This window comes from Pleurodeles waltl, chromosome 7 (assembly GCF_031143425.1).
Source record: "Pleurodeles waltl isolate 20211129_DDA chromosome 7, aPleWal1.hap1.20221129, whole genome shotgun sequence".
Classification (NCBI taxonomy): Eukaryota; Metazoa; Chordata; class Amphibia; order Caudata; family Salamandridae; genus Pleurodeles; species Pleurodeles waltl.
Window position 1 is genome coordinate 1,291,142,415 of NC_090446.1, and position 12,915 is coordinate 1,291,155,329.

Consider the following 12,915-nt stretch of genomic DNA (forward strand, 5'->3'; position numbering starts at 1 on the left):
CTGAGCTGGGTATCTCACTTATCCTGACTAAAGTGAGGGCCCTTACTTGGACAGGGTGCAAACTGACCGCCAACTAGAGACCACATTTCTAACAAACATCTCTGTGGAATTTTATGCACCTTGTTAAAATGAGGATGGCCAGTAAATGCTAATGAGGACTTTGAAGAAGGGGAAGCACAGGACAAAAGATAAACTCAGTACCCAGTTAGGACAACCATGAACAGACAGCTTAAGAGCACTGGTACTAAGTGCCCAAAAGATTTTTCAGGAATGGATAAAGGACAGTACTGTATAAAAGCTTCCTATTCTAATTTTGTTTCCTGCCATGCATTGTTATATCAGTCTTTCTTAAGAGATGTAAGCAAAACACTGCTGCAGAAGCAGCGAACTGTGGGAAGGTTTTCAACAGAATGCCACCGGAGAGTTGCGGTGCAAGGGGAGGGAGTCCTACCTGTAGGTGGGTAATTCATAGACTTATGGCCCCAGAAGGCAAAGAGAAAATTATTTTTAGATGTGTATAACTTCATCATTGGACATTCTACCATGCAGAGAAAGGGTGATTGAATAGGACTTTATATACTCATAATTCTACTCATGTGACCCTTACCATGGGTACATCACTTCTCAAAGCGCACTAACACACAGAGCCACTCTGATCAGAAGCTGGGGGTAAACTCCAATTCGCAGGCAAACAGGAGTACACACAGGGGTCAGAATTCCATGTAACGTGTCAATTAGCATACCCATAACATTTTACACTGGCAGATTGTGGAAAGTCGTACCTGCTAAAATTTCCATCCATAAATATGCAATGAATTGCAATACAAGAGAAATTTAATGTAAAATGTACTAATAATGCATGCAATTCACCATTTCCAAAGTGGAAACTTGGAATATGAAGTATTTACTGCAGCCAGCAAAAAAAACAAAAAACAATTGTATTACTTAGTGCCACAAATACCTCACCCTTTACTGATCTTCAGGAAGAGCACTTCAATGGGGGGTCCACCTAGTGGCCAACAGAACCAGGACTACTAACACCAGGAGCCTCTATATTGTCAAAAACAGCAAACTGGTCATGTCCACCCTAATCAACACCATAACCGCGTCATTCTTCCATACCCTGAAGATGCTGGGGAAGATTTTCAAATGGTTTCCAATCAGCACCCAGAAAACCATCATGCGTGCCCTGGTCACAAGCAAGCTGGACAACAGGAACACCCTAAATGCCAAAATCAGCAAAAAAATGATCAGATAGCGGCAGACCATTTGGAACTTGGCAGCAAGAATCACTCTCAACCTAGCAGCAGCACTCACATCACACCACACCTGAAGGGGCTCCACTGGCTTCCTATACTCAAATGAGCACAATGCAAACTCCTCACCCACACTTTCGAATCACTTTGTAACACTGGCCCAACATACCTCAGCAATCGCATCTGCTTTGACAAACCTTCCAGACTCCTCCACGCATCTTGACATCCACTTGCACATATCTTGCGCATACCAAAAACCAGATCTGACAGTCGAGTCTTCAGATACATGTCCCCTAAAGTATGGAACGATCTGCCACTATGCACTAGAGCCTCCCCCTCACTCCTTGAATTCCACAAGAAGCTGAAGATCTGGCTTTTCAAGTAGTCCCACCAGTGCCTAAGCTTGGTTGCACTCAAACTTGCTCAGAGTCAGAATATCCTCCTGAGTGCGATCTACAAATCAACATGACATAGCATAACATAACATAACATGACATAAAACATATAACATAAAATAACCCTTATAATGAGGGTATTAATAAACAAATACATGCAAATTATTTGGTGCTTGGAACAAGATGCCCTTAAGTGGTGGCAAGGTGACATTTTTGCTGTAATCTTAAACAAATTAAACAGAATAAATCAAATAATACAAATTTAAGTTGAGTGTGCCCTGAGGTGATTGTAGAAAGTAAATAAGGAAGGTGCATCCAAAACTGCAGAGGACAATCATGAAGGTCGATATAAAAATGGAGCAAAATGAGCGTCAAGTCAATTTGAATTTGGGCCATATTTTGCTGTGATTAGTCAGCAGAGCCATTCTATGGAAAACTTAATTCATAATTATTCTGAATCTCACGCCATCAAGAATGTCTATGCATGTGAAAAGAACAGTTTAGTGGATTGAAATCCTTCATACCTCGTGATCGATGCTCGACCTGCAGGACATGCCCATAAGATCCACTTCCAAGCTCTTTGATGACACGGTAATGGTGCTTCAGATCCAGTACTGGCATGGTCTGGGACGTCAGTGCCATCATCTCCTGCAGGATCTCCTCATTCTCATCTATCTCGTTAAGATTCATAGCTGACCTCAATCTCTCTTTTACAAACCTCTGGCAGAAAAAGAAGATGAAGATTCATGGTATCAAATACATTTTGCTGTCCTGCTTCCGCTACACAGACAGTACCTTTTTCCTTTACCAATTTCAGGGCTTCCAATTTCCATCACATCAGAAATAAGGGGAATAGTGGGTGGCTTTCTGATTCCCTATCCAAATCAGCATGGCTGAGACACACACAAACCAATACAGCAAGAAGAACACCACCAAAGGGCTCATGTGACAGTCAATTTCTTGGACCCTAACACCGACTGTGGTTCTGTTGCTCTTGTTGGCATCCAAAGATATAAAAGATAAACAACTAGTGCACAGAACAAATATTCAAACTGTCACACAAGGATATCAGAATTGTCTTTAAAACTCTAAATCCTTACCTTTTAATTATGCTTCTCTTGGCTGTAGAAGCTATTTCCTCACTCTTGGGAAGGTTTGAAACTGTTTTTTAAGTGGACCCAATATTTCTATAGTCCAGAGAATATCACTAAAGAAATGTGGCAGGATTGCAACCAGTTACTGTTCCAATGACTGACCATAAATTTGGATTCTCCTGAGATAAAAGATACTGATCTCTTCTCTGTCACTACTCAAGTGTTCCATACTTTAAATCCATTTGGATTAGCAAAGATTTATTGTTGCAGCATTGACAAATCATATGCATCCGGCAGCAAAAGGAGCTCAGCCCTAGGGTTATTTTTGCCTATTGACAATACACTGCACTATCATCGAGTTAGCAATTATAAAGTCAATGAAGACCATGGGTCTTTTTTTAAAGACCGTAATATGGAATCTGAGCAACTCGTTTTATTTCTTAAACCCAATGTACATTTCAACCTCATTGCCAAATTTGTTGTAGATCATCCTGTTCCTTCTCAACAAGGGTTTCCCTGTCCCCATGCATCACAGATCAGTCTGTCTTTCACGTCATCAATGGGTCCATTGCCACTAATCCTATATTTGTCACCTCGCATTACGAACCAGCTTATTCCCTCTCACTATTGAGTAAACTGCCATTCATATTGTGGGTCACCGTGTCTGCCTGTGAGCTGAACTTGCACTTCCACCATCATGGTGCATGTTTCTGTGTGATCATTATGAAGCTTGATAAAACTCAGAAATGGCACAACTAATGGCTTTGACAATGTTTGTTTTCAAGGTAAAGAGCTGACAGTGAAGCTATGTAGGCACTTGGTTCTCTATTCACAGAAAACAGCATCAATATTCACTAATCTGGAGATGATACACAACTCTGCCTGGAAGTCTCCTCTCCCTCAGAACGGGATGTTCAACACCTACCTGAAGCTAAATCCATTCAAGCCAGAATTTCTATTATTTGGTAGGAAAACCAAGAAACAGTACAATGATGGCTTAATGATATGAACCTTGACACCTTTGAATCCCAATTTTCTAATTATGCCAACCCAGTTGCATTCACCCTGGACACTAAACTCACCCTCAAGTAATGCATTGCCAAAAAACAACTGGTGCCAGCTCTATCTCTCTCCTAAAGAACATGATACAATTTCTACCCGGAAGTGACTTCAGAACCGCTGTTCAAGTCCTCATACTCTTGCATCTAGATTGTGGTTACACCCTGCTCCATGGCCTCCAAGCACTCCAAGCCTCAGCACTGGCACTGTTCAGGGAATCCTACATGCCGCAGCACGTCTCATCCAGGTCCTAAAGAAATATGATCACATCGCCCACATCCTGCTTGAACTCCATTGGCTTACCTAGTTATCCTGCAGCATTTTCTAAACCAGCTGCATCATTTACAAAACCATCACGACCAGCACCCCGCTTATCTTGCAGACAAGGTCATCATCTATGGTAACTTCAGCCAGGACACATCAGATTGCAGACTAAGACAAAATGTGCCTTTTCCATTTGTACAACCAGGATCTGGAACAACTCCCCCATATCCACCAGGACCACCTCAAAACTGATCCAATTTAAGAAATAGTTGAATATGTACCTCTTTAAAGAATGCTACATTACAATGCATTAATAGCTAACAAACCAACTACCTCTACTTTCATTCATTTACTTTATATTTGTTGTTGACTCTCTATGGCGCTCCTTTGCTCTTTGGCTAGGTTTGCACTATTGAAACACCGCATACATACATATTTACATAAACCTACCTAGTTGCTTGAAACAAAAGGCACTCTATCAATTTATTTCAGGTACTTGAAATAGTCTTGAACAAAAGCAGGTTGTGATTCATTCTTAATAGGGGCACATTCAACAGCATGGCCTTACTACAAGGGTTGTCTTGTTACCCATGCAAGCTTTCTTTATTTTAAACGTGCACAGCATGATGGATTATGAGAAACAGAAGGAAGGATGAATTGTAGGACTTTCTTATTTAAGAGGAGTGATGAAGTTGAGTAGATCACATTGTGGGGGTCATTCCTACCCTGGCGGTCCGAGACCGCCAGGGTAGGGGACGGAGGAAGCACCGCCAACAGGCTGGCGGTGCTTCTGGGGCTATTCTGACCGCGGCGGTAAAGCCGCGGTCAGAAAAGGGAAGCCGGTGGTTTCCCGCCGGCTTCCCGCTGCCCCTGTGAATCCTCCAAGGCGGCGCTGCAAGCAGCGCCGCCATGGGGATTCCGACCCCCTTCCCGCCAGCCTGGTTCTGGCGGTTTTCATCACCAGAACCTGGCTGGCGGGAACGGGTGTCGTGGGGCCCCTGGGGGCCCCTGCAGTGCCCATGCCACTGGCATGGGCACTGCAGGGGCCCCCTAACAGGGCCCCACATTGATTTTCAGTGTCTGCTTGGCAGACACTGAAAATCGCGACGGGTGCAACTGCACCCGTCGCACACCAGCAACTCCGCCGGCTCCATTCGGAGCCGGCTTCCTCGTTGCTGGTGCTTTCCCGCTGGGCGGGCGGGTGGCCTTTTGGCGGTCGCCCGCCAGCCCAGCGGGAAAGACAGAATGACCGCCGCGGTCTTTTGACCGCGGTACGGTCTTCTGGCGGTTCCCGCCAGGCGGGCGGCGCCCGCCGCCCGCCAAGGTAGGAATGACCGCCAGTATCCTCAATACCGACATTTCAATATAAACGGCTGTACTATAGGAAGCACAGTGTGCCAAATTCAGCTGAGATGAGCCACAGAGACATAGTCAACATTTTGAATATTAGGGAGGAGCTGCTACAGTGAGACATTGCTCATGTAGATATGATAAAAGTTTCTATGGGAGGTCGAAATTGATCCTATTTGCACCTAACCTATTTGATGGAAATTGCCATCTTTTGTGTGGTACAACCCCCAATATTTGCCTTGTCTGTTTTGCTGGCTCTAGAACTCTGTGCACTTTACCCCTGCTAACCAGTTGTAAAGTGCTTGTGCTCCTCTTTTCTGATGGGCCACCCACTGCAGTGACAATCCAAACATGACTGCTGGCCACCTGTCTCCAGTAGCCTGGTAACCTGAAAATCCAACCTTCTAAAACAATCCCTGTTGACAAGTCTAAAACCCTCCTTTTATATTTTTATACGTCACCCCAGGACAGGGACAAAATTCCCTGGGTGTGGGGAGGTTTTTTCTATACCCTTGTCCGGAGGTCTTCTGGTCTTTGCTGAAGGAATTGATTAACTTCAAATAGGGCTACCCTGTCACAAGCAGATGTAGCTAACTCCCAGGCCTGCACCACCCTATCCCCCCCAACCAGACCCACTTCCATTATAGAGGTCCTCTTGTTGGCATAACATTGTCAGATCCTACTGGTGTGGGACAACCTGCGTGACAGGTTTGCTGTATTTTTTCATATGACATGTGGACACACTTCAATGCAAGGAAACAGAATCCCAAAACAATTTGTATTTTGCCATTGTCTGGTTGCTGAAATTTCCCCTTTGTCCTGCCAGACTCTTGTCTCTGAGTTTTTGGGGGGTACAGGGACTGCCTAAAACTGGATTTAGTAGTTAGATGAGGGAGGATACTGGGGATGACCATAGTACACTCCCCCACACACTGTCAGTCCTAAGAGCGCAAGTTTAGTGTGACTGAAGGCTTCTGCCATTTTCAAAATGCCTAAAGTAGGTAGGGTTTGACCCATGAACCTTTATCCCATTGGTTAGGGTGTTCCTAGGGATCATTTCTACACACTAGTTTGTGCGAGGTATTAACAGGCACCTACGTCAGAAAACTCCTGGATCTGTGGAAGATCAGAAGATGACTGAACCTGTTCTCTGGGACCCGAGTAGAGCCTAGTAAACTGGGCCTGCTCCCCATCTTGTACCCAGGACTATGAAGTAGACTCTAAGGCTGATGAGGCTGCCCTCCTTTTAAAGATACAGGAACACAACAAGCTACAAGAGGCCCTTTCCCGCAACTTTCTAGTGGACTTGGAATGGACCCTTCCGTGAGCCTCTGTCTGTGCCCCAGTGAGTATGTAAGCACCTCCTCTGAAGTCCTGGGGGCTTTAGAAGTGTACACCTATGGTGGATGTGGACCTGAAGGGCTAAAATCTTAAGGTAAAATCATTGACCATGACAAACCTGGTTGGTGTACCTCCATTGCACTCAGCTTCAAATTGTGCATAAGGTCTGTTCTACTGTGACCCTTGACTATCATTAGGACTTTGTGCTTTTTGGCACTATTTCTAGATAAAACTTAAAAATTCATATCACTGGGTCCCCCTTTTTGGATGTTTGTCATTTTACTGTAACTGTTTTTATTACATTTTACTCTATTTTTTCAATTCATTTTGGGAGTTTCATTGTTTTGCATTTAGACTGTACTAATGTTTCAGTACTGCATAAGTACTTTGCACATTGTCCCTAGGTTAAGCCTGTCTGTTCTGTGTCTTGGCTACCAGGGAGTAGAGCTCAGGTTAATTTAGTAACTTTAAGGCTTCACCCTGACAAGGACTGATTTTATTGGTTGAGGTGTGTACTAAGTAACTAAAAACGTGAATTCTTATAATAGTCTGAATACAAGCATTTGGTATGTCTATATGATGTAGTGGACTTTCATGAGTAAGAAGGAGTTGACTGATACTGATACTTTGGGGGTGATTCTAACTTCGGCGGGCGGCGGAGGCCGCCGGCCGAAGTTCCCCCACCAAAATACCGCTCCGCGGTCGAAAGACCGCTGAGGGTATTTTGGGATTTGCCCTGGGCTGGCGGGCGGCCGCCAAAAGGCCGCCCGCCAGCCCAGGGCAAATCAGCCTTCCCACAAGGACGCCGGCTCAGAATTGAGCCGGCGTAGTGGGAAGGTGCGACGGGTGCAGTGGCACCCGTCGCGTATTTCAGTGTCTGCATAGCAGACACTGAAATACTTTGTGGGGCCCTCTTACGGGGGCCCCTGCAGTGCCCATGCCATTGGCATGGGCACTGCAGGGGCCCCCAGGGGCCCCGCGGCACCCCCTACCGCCATCCTGTTCCTGGCGGGAGTCCCGCCAGGAACAGGATGGCGGTAGGGGGTGTCAGAATCCCCATGGCGGCGGAGCGCGCTCCGCCGCCATGGAGGATTCTGCAGGGCAGCGGGAAACCGGCGGGAAACCGGCGGGAGACCGCCGGTTTCCCGCATCTGACCGCGGCCGAACCGCCGCGGTCAGAATGCCCTGCGGGGCACCGCCGGTCTGTCGGCGGTGCTCCCGCCGACCCTGGCCCCGGCGGTCTCAGACCGCCGGGGTCAGAATGACCCCCTTTATGTCTTTCTAGGGATAGTTGTCAATGATAATCTCCGTTTTGGTGGGATTAATGTTAGAGTCAAGCTGGTGGTACCATATTTGTCATTTTGAGATACAATTACAGCATCTTGAGGAGAAGCCTACTGGCCCTTGAGCCACGTTATGTCTACTGACGGCTGGCAAGAGAGTTTCCATTTGTGTTTATTTTTCATGCTAGAGGTGCTTGCAAACATTAGTTTGACAGCCAATGGAATATGGATCACCACTAAAAGAATGAATATTGACAGATGAATGATGACAATAAACTTTTGACACTTGTCATTAGGCCTACACTACAGAGGATAGTAGTTAGAATTCGTACTTACAGGATGCAGTGTAATTGTCTGGGGCTGCTTTCCTGTAAAAAAACGTTTCACAAAAACACAAGTGAATCCTTGATACTGGAGGTATGGGCTGTCAGTCTTCTCAAGGCTAGACTAGAACTAGTCCTGAACCCTGTTAAACCTCTGCTATCATGCCCTGCTGTTATCGCACATGCGTGGAATTTTTAAAACTCCCACACATAGACAGCAAAGCACCCAAGAACTCCTTCCGAAACCTCACCAGAGACCAGATGAGAAATTCCCAAGCATCTATTCTATAAATTCAGTGGATGAAATGTAACAATCTGGGAATTATACCCTACTTCACAAACAATCCCACGTTATCAGACCTTTGCATCTCCCAATTTGTGGTACTCACAAGGCTCCAGATATTTGGCCTAGTTGCCCATAATAAGTGCACCCCAGCCTTTATTGGGGCCTCTTGACCCTAACTGGCCCAGGCCAGCGTCTGGTTGTCCTGAATAATATCCTAATGATTAATGAATACTATCCTAATTATTAGCTTAATAATTGTACCTGCCTCATTTCGTTAGGCCTTTGTCCTTGGAAACACCTTCCATTTGTGTCTGATGGTCAGAGCCCAACATGGATTCCCTCCGCCCTGCAATATCCTAGGCTTAGAGCAATTGTCCAAGTGTTACTAGCACCTTATACTTAACCCTAACACTAAATGGAAGACAGATTTAGTCTTCCTGATCGAGCTACAAGTGGTAAACTTAACTGCCAACATCAGGTACCAAAATATCTACATATATTAAGGTGTTAACAGTTAGGTTTTATTAGGCTTTCTTGTACTAATGATAGATCCTGTCTCCTAGAATAACATTAGTCCATTGCTTCCTATAAGAGAGGACTGTGATGCTTACATTCAGTGCTTTGAATTGGCTTTAAATTGTACTCATGCTCAAGTTATGATTTCTTTTGGAAACTCAAGGTGGAGGAGCTCCCACGACTTCTCTTTTTCGAAAGCTCTAGTTGAACCCAGAAGGGAACTAATTATAAGCCGCGAGGTCGACAGAAGGTGGCGACCTTCGACCTTAGAACAGAGAGCACCGCTCGGCCCCAGGAGGACTGCGGGCGGGACACCGGTCCTACGTGCTGATGACCCGCGGGACGAAAGATCTATTGCGGGCCGGCTGGCGCTGCCTGTAACCGGAGAGGCCTGCGCTCTGCTGATAACAGGCCTGGCTGTGTTGCGGACCCCAGAATGTGGCTCTAATGGAGATGTTCATGCCTCTCAGCACACTGTTTGGGCAAGGACGGATATGTGCGAGAGTGACAGACGGGGGAGGCAGACTAGAAAGAATTAATTTATTGAAAGAGCAATTTCTGTATTGTCTGTTTTTTTAATCATTAGCCGGCCTCCATTTCAGATTCATTTTTGTACTTCTTCAACTCTGTATATTGAACTTTCGCGCAAAAGCATGAGCCGACAGCAGAACACTGTAAACTCTTTGGTTGAAGTTCTCTTTATTTTAGGAAATGTGTCCATGTTTCTAATCTTTTGCAATACTCTAATACTCTACACAGCCGAATCCTAAAAATCCCTACTATCCCTGTACACTACCCATCTCTGAACCCTAAAATATCCTCACAGTCCCTATGCACTACCCACCACTGCTGCGAAATCCTGACTAGTCCTATACGGTTTGCATCCATGAACACTAAAAGCATCTTACTACTCATATACACTACCCTTCTCTGAATATTAAAGGCTCCAAACATCTTTAATTTACATATATGTGTGTATATCCCAATGTATTTACCTGCATTGCACTTGAGGAAACTAGGTTTGGGTGAAGAATTCCACTCCACGCCTGGGGCACAGAGTTCAGAAAAACTTCGCGAAGTGACACGGAGGGCAGTTTTATCTCTCGCGCGACGGCTAGCCCGAGTGAAAGACATTGCTAAAGTCAGTGTGGAAAGAGCCGCCTTATTTGAAGGGCTTAGACTGTTGATCCCTTCAGTTCAGACTTTGTTTCGTGAAAATACATGCTTTGAGCATTAACAAACAACATCCTTATACTTATGGTTAAATTAAATAAAACCTTCTGTAACAAACTTTATTTTATACTTCACATCCCTTCAATAAGCCGTCACATTAACGATTCTTGGGAAGTTAGCCTACATAATATCTACATTGACATAGCTTCCTGTTCTCACCACGGGAGCCCACATCCAACAAGCAATGGCACAGCCAAAAGGGCTCAGCGACCTTTCAGTGTCACTATCTTTTAGCCATGCTGAATGGTAGCACGGCTGCTGTTCAGCATGGCTGTAAGACATGTAGAAAAGCACTATGACCCAGCCTTTGCTGTATAACACAAATAGAATGTGATGCGATATTGTGTGGGCTATTCCGTTTTCAGACACTAGAGAGACCCATAACACTGTAAAACAAAGCTCGAATTGAAATGCATAATGCCACTTCATGCACGTATTGCATTTGTGTTTTTGTTTTTTTCAAAACACAGACCAATTTTGTTAAAATAGTGATGATCCTTTTACTTTTCTAGGATATAGCAGAAACTTACATTTAGGGATATTACAGGACTTGAGGTTAAGCATGGTGAGGAGGAGCCTTTTGGCTAAAAGGGGTTTGCAGGAGCATCTGGGAGCTAAGATTGAGGATACAGTTATGAGGCCAGAGCGTAGGCTAGAGCCCTGAGGGCTTACACTGTGCATGGGATTAGCTGGGAACCTCAGAGTGAGCCTGTGGGGTTTAAAGGTCAACAGGAGTTTTGGTCATCTAATGGTGAGTGGGAACATCAAGGCGTTTGTGTGTGTAAAGCACAGGGAGAGCTGGGAGCTAAATGCATCAGGAAATCTCATGATGGGCATGGTCTTCACTGAGCTGAGGGTACACAAGAGTTTCTAGGTAAGAGCGAGGAAGAGATACAAAGCCTAATGGTTAACAGAGATATCTGAGGAACTAGTGCTAAGCAGGATTCCAAGACACAAGGGAGAGAGCAGGATTGCAAGGATACCTAAATGTGAGCAAAAGCCTCTTGGAGTCTTTATGTGAGCAGGAGCCTCAGGGATGAGTCTCTGATCAGAAGCCTCAGAGGACTAGTGGGTGGAGATGAACCTGGGGTCCTGAGGATGAGTGGATAGTTTTAGAACTAATTGACGATGAGCAAGAGCCTCACTGTCATAGGTCCTTCAAAGTGAATAGAGTCCAAACCTAAAGATGAACATCACCCTCAGGGACATTTAGGTCACTTGAAAGCAGGGATTCCCATGAATGAGCAAGAGCTACAGGACCTAAGAACAGAGAGAAGACACAGGGATTATTTGAGGGTGAGCAAGGGCAAAGTGAGATTCATGGTCCCACAGATGAGAGTCAGAAGGCCAGCAGATGAGATTCAGTGTAAAATAGAATGTTCGGTCCTATCCAATATTACTGGTCTACAGGTTTAACAAGACTTTATTTATCACAAAGTTCCCCCAAATGTATCACCTGTTTCTATCCAAGCAATGCTTCACAAAAGGTTGCAATCTGCAAATGTGGGCCACTTTTTAGGGTGCCTACAAAAGGATTGCAAGTGATTGTGGAAATGGAAGAGAGAATGAGAGTGAGGAAATGGAAGTGGAAGTATCGCATATAAGAGTGAGCAACACTGGGAGCTTGGGGAGATGCACACAAGGAGTGAAAAACACAGTACAGGGGTCTGGGAGAGAGAAGAACACAGTATGCAGGAGGAGAAGCAAACAAGAAAGCAGGAAGCACCCACACAAGCAGCCTTGTGTGTGACAGGCATCACACACCGGATCAAGAAGCACTTGAGGGCAAGACTAGCACTGAAGGTGAGGAGGGTGGGTGACAAGTACACAAGAGAGAAACAGAGCACAGCAGTGGGCATTTGAGGTGAGCATACAGAGGTGAGAAGGAGAGAGCTGAAAACACATGCATTTTTATGGAATGCTCAACCCAAAAGGAAAAAAAGCTTCCCTAAAAGTGATCAATGGGTGAGCAGAAGCCAGCTAACGAGAGAAGTAGTTTGCAGGCTATTCTTCAACCAATGGATTGCCAAAAGATGGACAAGATGGGACAAGGAAAGCATTGAATAAGAAGCAAGCAAATGAGACAACCAAAGGTAAGCAATGGCAGGCTGTAATCCCCCTGTAGATTCTTGAACTGTCTGGTAAGCTCTACTTACAAATGTACTTCACACCGTACAAGGCAGGTACCCCAGCAGCTTTTAGTCTGGCTGATTAACCTGTACATTTACATTTTTTCAGGTAACAGGCACCCTCAAGGGAAGGTTTGTTTCTTCTTTAACTGTCTGTCCCTCCTCTCACTTCCCAGCACAGAAGACCCTCTCTTTCCTTTTCAGCTTGAGGCAACTCAAGCTCAGGGTTAACCATTGAGGAGCAGTTGTTTTGTAACCAGGTATGTTTTGGTAAACTTAAGAATGCTTTGAAATGTTGTTCCCAGTAGGTACTTTGACCTCTGTGCAGGGCCCTCAAGCAGAGTTCTGCATATATAACAGCAACATGTGCACTATCCCTCTCTGCT

General features: G+C 45.1%; 1 protein-coding gene across 2 annotated transcripts in view; it reads right to left on the reverse strand.

Moving 5' to 3' along the window:
* Positions 1-12,915, reverse strand: part of LOC138246188 (serine/threonine-protein kinase SBK1-like) — a 62,647-nt gene that overhangs the window by 23,052 nt on the left and 26,680 nt on the right. For both annotated transcript variants that reach the window (XM_069200516.1, XM_069200517.1), the window contains exon 2: positions 2,176-2,371. In XM_069200516.1, coding sequence (XP_069056617.1) covers positions 2,176-2,341 — 166 coding nt within the window. In that variant the 5' untranslated portion in view covers positions 2,342-2,371. The remainder of the gene's footprint in view (positions 1-2,175; positions 2,372-12,915) is intronic.